General features: G+C 40.7%; 1 protein-coding gene across 1 annotated transcript; it reads right to left on the bottom strand.

The window, feature by feature from the left end:
• Nucleotides 1-2,710: 2,710 nt before the first annotated feature.
• Nucleotides 2,711-5,474, bottom strand: LOC106104205 (UDP-glucuronosyltransferase 2C1-like). The gene is made up of 8 exons (XM_013284174.1): nt 5,003-5,474; nt 4,833-4,920; nt 4,551-4,737; nt 4,185-4,385; nt 3,810-4,032; nt 3,505-3,724; nt 3,134-3,353; nt 2,711-3,049 (listed from the first exon to the last, which is right to left on the bottom strand). Exons 1-8 carry the CDS (start codon nt 5,171-5,173, stop codon nt 2,770-2,772), a joined length of 1,590 nt encoding a protein of 529 aa, XP_013139628.1. The 5' UTR covers nt 5,174-5,474; the 3' UTR covers nt 2,711-2,769.
• Nucleotides 5,475-6,459: the final 985 nt, after the last annotated feature.

Here is a 6,459-nt window from a genome sequence, read left to right as displayed (position 1 = left end):
TGAAACGATTTAATATTGAAAACCTTGATGGAAAGTTATTTTTCCGTCCAAATAACCCGCAGAAGCTAGTATCAAAATGAAATACAAAAAAATACCAAATCCTCAGCACAAGAGAGGTTAATTAACGTCTGAGAGCGCAGTAAAGTATCATTGAAGATAATTATGTTCTGGAAGTGGCCGCTGTCGCTCGCTGCTCCTACGTCGCTGCGCCAGTGGACGGACAGAGCCGGCGTTAGGGCGCGGTTGGGCGCTCAGGTCGCTGGACAGAAGAGGGCCCTACAGATCTGTGAATAAGAGTTTCAGTACGTCCTGTGTTGTGAAATAGTAAGCTAATAGATATATTCTGACTTACTTGTATTTTTAATTAATGAGATATTTAAATTATCAACAGTGTTATCTCTGGTTACTAAATTTCTATGTGTCTCCTGTACTTTATTCTTTGTGATACAAGATTTTTGCTGTGATTAAACTATGATCGAATTAAATAACTGGTTTTCCATCGACTAAGAAATTATTAATGTAAATTATAGTTATTTCCAAATATTACATTATACCGGTTATTGCGAAGTTTTGCGGTAAAGTTGTCAAGTGCGTGTGGTCCGCGATATTTTATAAATTACTTATAGGTATTTGCAACCAGTTATTCTAATCCTATTGCCTAAATATATACACATTCTTAAAATAAAATTAATGCTACTTTAGTAGTGTAATAAATAAAAAAAATGTTTTTAATATTATATTAAAACAAGTTGGAAGAAAGTTTATCAAATAAAGTACATTGTATTGAACAGTAACATGTATAAACTGACAAATGTAATAGTTCATAATAGTAAACAAGTCACAGTTCATAATTCATAATTATAAATATTAATTAGCAAACAATGCAGTCGAATGCATTAATAAAAAAAACAAGAACAATAGGTACTTATATTAAAGTAAAAGTAGTTTTAAATGCACTTTGTACACTAGTAAGTACCGAGTCTGAGTGGTGCGGTGAGGGTCCAAGCCAAGCCCAAGCCGCAGCTGTTTACATCGGGTATCGGTAGTTGAAACAAACAAATTACTTTGCGCTTCAAACAAACAACTAACTTGTTATTTGGTAATTTTTATGTTAAACACCCATTTAAGTTAGAAGAACTGGTCCTTTTTAAAACTACTAAAAATCTTATTCATTTTAAACAAAACAAATGGAAGTAAAATGTTATCGTGGGCACAAAAATTACTTAAATACAATAAGCGCCATCTCTTATCCATAGCGTTAAACTCAAGAAAACTATTACAATAAAAGTGTTCAAGATGTAGCCATGGTACACGAGATGGCGTGCATTTAAAAATTAATAGTTTAACTTAAGCGCCATCTAGTGACATTTATGAAATGATTAATATTGTGAACTTGTTTTTATAGGATCATAGATGGCACTCATCCAGATGTTTATATTTTAAAAAGTTCGCATTTTAGAAAGGATAAAGAGTAACGAGTCTTTAACTTTTTTGTTCTTCGTGTTTTTTGTTAGAGGTATCATCAACATAAAGAGATTTGAAATATTTAGAATTACATTATTTTAAATATTACAAAGTGCTTAGTTAGTAATAGTTTTTTAACGATACGCGGAGGATGAATCTTTCCAAATCATAATAGTAGCTGAATGTTGTTTTTTGATAAACGTTATCAAAAGTAAGCGTAAATAAATTTTAGTTTATCGAAATAGTAATGCGTCCCTTTGTTTTTTTTTTATATTCGTAGAGTTATAAAGCATTGCTCAATCCCGCGCAGCTATAAAGTTTATAGTTGAACTGAGGCAGAGGGCAGTTTTACGAGCGACCGCACACCTCATTACCGCCACCAGCCATCAGCCAACCACTCACCTTGTCCACTCAAAACACAAATTGTGTGCCTAAATAAAAAAACGGTTATTTCTATACATGCTAAATCTAACTTTTTCTATCAATCTTCAAATCTGATTATTGAACGTTGATTGCGTGATCTATTTCACCGCAGTGTGTCTGCCCACGCCGCGCCAACCGCCAACTATACCTAATGCACTCACAAAGCCATTTGCCGCGCTTGATAGACTCGTTCCCTCGGGACTGCCCACTTCATTACTCTGCATTATATTGTTTAATTACTTCTGCGATGTCACTTGTTTATTATCTTAACTATTATTGAATAAGCCGGTATTTGATTCCATTATAATGAAGTCAAAAACATAATCCAATGTATTTAATTGTTCTATTAAAAAATCCTTAACTTACGGAGCTAGCACTAGTTTCATAGTCTCATACTACATAGGTTAACATACGATGGCCTACGTATTAAAGAAACCTTTATACAATTTCAAGTGTTTACGCGCACTACTTTTGGCTGTGCGTTTTTATGTCTGCTAATCACATTACTAGTATTATCATCAGCACTGATGTCATTCATAAATTAGATATCAACAATAGACAGAGCATTGTCATGCAATTATATCATGTTAAAATTAAACGGTATTTATTAGGATGATAGCGTATATACTTTTCCGCTTGTCGGGGTTTCACTATCTACAATATCTTATCTTTGCAGTTATTGCCATTGATGACAACTCAGACGTTAGACGTTAGTGATACGTTCTTGTTAACTATTACATAATAAATGCTGAGTCAATCCTTACATCAGTCAATGTCGAAAAACAAAATGAAGTCAAGATGTTACTAGATATTTTTTTTTACTTTAATTATAACTTATGGACATACATTTGCTAATGCCTCACTAACAGTTAAAAATTAATATCACTCATTTTTCTTTATCGAGTCATCTGTTGATTCAGTGTCTTTCAAGTGAACTCTAATAACATTAACGACTTTGGATAAGAACCAGGCGATAGCGAGCAGCACGAGCAGGAGGTCGAGGTGCAGCCAGGAGAAGGTGGACATGAGGCGCGCGGGCGGCTGCAGGTGCTCGGCGCCGCGTGTACTCGCCACCAGCCGCGCCCAGTGCGCTAACGACGCGCGAGGGCTCGCCAGCCTCGCTCTAAACACCCGCGACGCCAGCTTAGCGTTCTCACGGTACCTAAAAGTTACACAAATGTATAAATAGAAATACGATAACACCGAGTGCATCAGGTGAGACAGTTCGTGGCATTATCTAATTTACTTGGGATTATCCAGTATTTCACGTAATGCGTCCTGCAGCTTGGAAGGTAGGTCCTCGGAGAAGTCGACCCTGAGACCGCAGCCGCGCTGCACGACCTGGTCTATGTTGACGAACTGGTCGCCGAAGATAGGCAGGCCGAGCAGCGGCACGCCGTACTGCGTTGCCTCCGTCACCGACAGCAGCCCCGCGTGCGAGATGAATACCAACACGTTGGGGTGCGCTGTCCACGTGCAACCAATGTCGATTTTATAAAAACCAGCACGGTTTCATTTCTCTTTAATCTATTATACAATATCTTATCTTGATGGATAATTGTAAGGAAAATATATTTAAGCAGATTTGACATTTATGACGTCAATGAATCTTCAAACCTAGGATGCTCTCTTGCGGCGCCCAGTCCAGCAGATGCACGTTGGCCGGTAGCTGCTCCATCTGCTCCTCAAACTTCCACAAAACGGTCTGCTGCAGCCGACCCAACGTCGCCAGTAGGCCGCGCTGCAGCGCAACCGGCAGGTCTTTGCTCTTCACGTTAGAGCCCAGGTTAAAGTACACCACCCCATGCGTAGACTCATCTAGGAGTCGTTGCAGGTCCTGTAAAGTTATAATTAGTCGACCTTATTTGCTATTTTATTTTGGTATTTTAATAAAATTATTGCAATTCCCTATGTTTGCTTACACTCGGCAGTAGTTTGGGCGTGGTGCTGAGGTGGTGTCCGCCTACATACTGCACATTCCTAGGCAGCGGCAGGTTGTGCCCGAGCGGCGGATGGCAGTTGACTAACAGCAGCGAACCGTTGTAGACCAGCGACTCGTACGGCGGCGAGCGGCGACCGCGCAGCAACAGCGGCGCGGTGTACACCTCGCGGTACACCGTCACGTCCACGTGGCTCATGTAGTAGCTGAAACACACGAACACGTAAACACTTCGAGTTTTAAACATGTATTAGATCGCTCGCTCCCAAAGGCATCGAGGTAAAAGATGCGGCATGGTTGTAACATGATAGTTAATAAACGAGAGTCCAATACAAGATAGAAAAAAATGTGAACTGACTGTGTCCATCCTGTAAGATAAAGCTGTAGCATCAGCTGGCGCAGCTTGTCGCCGGTGTCCAGGGGCGGGGCGGGCGCGCGCGGCGACTGCGGGTCTACGGCGAGCGCCGCGCTGCTGGCCTCGTGTACATACCGCAGCGACTGCCAAGACAAGTCGCTGCTCGAATACCACACCAGGGGGCAGTCGAACACCGCTGCCAACCTGCACACGTATACAGTATGCAATAGAGCAGACACCAACGGTCGTTTACTAAAGACGATTAAGACAGAACAAAAATAAATGATGTTAAAACCATTAAGTAAACTAGCATTTTAAGTTCATGCTACTGGTTGTTCATATTAAGAGCTGAGAGGCAATAGTACTAACGGTGCGAGTAGTCCCGAGTAGAACCAGTCGACGATGACGAGGTCAAAGGTGACCTTGTCGTCGTTGAGCAGCTCCTGCAGCGCCGCGTGGCGGAGGGCCTGCTTCGCAAACATGTGCCCTAATCCCAGCACCCAGTGGCTGGGTGTCGGTTTCCCCAGCAGATTAGCAATGTTCAAGTGGTTGGCTTCTTTGAATATATAAAATAATACTTGTGTTAGAAAGGATATGAGAGAATAAAGACATGTAATTTAAAAAAAAAAAACAAAAATTGAAGTCTCTAACCTGGGTCGTCTACCAATATGGAGCTGATGTCTACCACGGTGAGCTCGGTGCGGTTGGATTTCACGGGGAAGGGCGTCACGTACGTCACCTGAAAGAAGTACTAATAGTTTTGCAAAAATAAAAAAAAACGGTCCCTAGGTATCTTGTGTGTGTTAACATTAAGAACGTACCTCAAAGCCGTCGTCTATTAGAATATCGGCGATAGAATTTCCCAAAAAACTATGACTCTTGCCGGGGACGGGGAACACGAGCAGCACGCGGCCGCGGCCCCGCGTGTCGGGCTCCTGCCCCACCGCCGCCGCCGCCGCCAGCAGCGCCACCAGAGATACTAAATACTTCATAACCCACACGACTCAAACACTACTCACAATATGTCCACTTACAGCGTACAGTTCTTATATGTAACCCCGAATACTACTAATGTCTACTAATATCTTATACCAAATCTTGTCTTGTCACTGATATGAAAAACCCAAGTTATAGGGCCGACGCAATTCCGAACAAACGTTACATTACCCTTTGATAGTCGAAAATGACTCTGGCATCTACAGTATGTTACATGTGGCTTTTGCTTGCAATGGTCGAGAGTATGCCAGGTACTGTCATTCTTAACAGGTTTCGAGTGTGAGTCTACATGAACGCGGCGAGATCTCACCTCAGATGTGTAATGTCTCACATGTTGACTACGTACTATGATAGCACCTCGATAACAGCGGGACGAGACTGATAACAAGCGATATCTCGAAAGTACTTTGCATCTTCTCACGGTTTATACAGACCTAACAAACTGATACAGTTGTAATAAAGCGATTACTAATTAAAATAACCCAAATGAATATTATCAATTTTGTGATAGTGAAAATGATGTAATCTTACTAAATTAATGCGAAGTTTACATGGATGGATGTTTGTTAGAGTTTTTAGCCTAAAGAGAGAGAGAGAGAGAGTTTTTAGTCTAGCAGAACATAAGGATAGATGTAGAGGACAGTCTGGAAAAACACACTGCCTACTTAATTTCGCTCTTTTAAATCACACACGGACGGTGTGGCGGGCGAAAGCTATATGAGGTTAGCTAAGTTAATGACTGGAAGACATTTGTTGTAGGTTGTATGTGATCAGTCACATTAATATTAAAATTGTAATGAATTGTAAATTAGACTAGGAGTTGATGACGCCAGGTAGCAGCTCTGACCTACTTGTCGCCAGCGTGGCGGGAGCGACGCGGCGGCAAAACCGATGTCGTGCATAGATTTGTCATCTATATAAATAAAAATGTAGGTACTTATTAACGATGTAGGACGGACATCAGTGCGCCTTACAAAATTTCCTTGAAATATCGCTAAGAGAATCACCAATCGTGATCATCTCTTGTTAACCTGCGAAAATATCATAATTTTTAGGTATGAATTTTTTATCACGAGATCTGCACACGCTATTGCATATAATTTATTTCTAATAGGTAAAGTAACTTTTTTATAATACAACAAAGAAATATTAGTAATGTAGCAATGCATTAAAGTAAACAGTTTTTATTATAGTAATAAAATCCATCTACACGAGCACGCAAAAGGTTGGTCGCGGGTCGCGGAGACTGGCCGCGGCAGGACATACTCTAAAGTTATTGTAG

This window comes from Papilio polytes, unplaced genomic scaffold (assembly GCF_000836215.1).
Source record: "Papilio polytes unplaced genomic scaffold, Ppol_1.0 DF824270.1, whole genome shotgun sequence".
NCBI lineage: Eukaryota > Metazoa > Arthropoda > Insecta > Lepidoptera > Papilionidae > Papilio > Papilio polytes.
The sequence above is the reverse complement of the archived record's forward strand: the minus strand, read 5'-3'. Positions and strand labels throughout refer to the sequence as shown.

What these genes read in the sequence shown, in the direction of transcription:
- LOC106104205 (XM_013284174.1), bottom strand. Translation starts at nt 5,173, where the DNA reads ATGAAGTATTTAGTATCTCTGGTGGCGCTGCTGGCGGCGGCGGCGGCG. An exon ending in TAATAGACGACGGCTTTGAG is followed by an intron (nt 4,921 to 5,002) that starts GTACGTTCTTAA and finishes TACTTCTTTCAG; the next exon opens with GTGACGTACGTGACGCCCTT. An exon ending in CATATTGGTAGACGACCCAG is followed by an intron (nt 4,738 to 4,832) that starts GTTAGAGACTTC and finishes ATATATTCAAAG; the next exon opens with AAGCCAACCACTTGAACATT.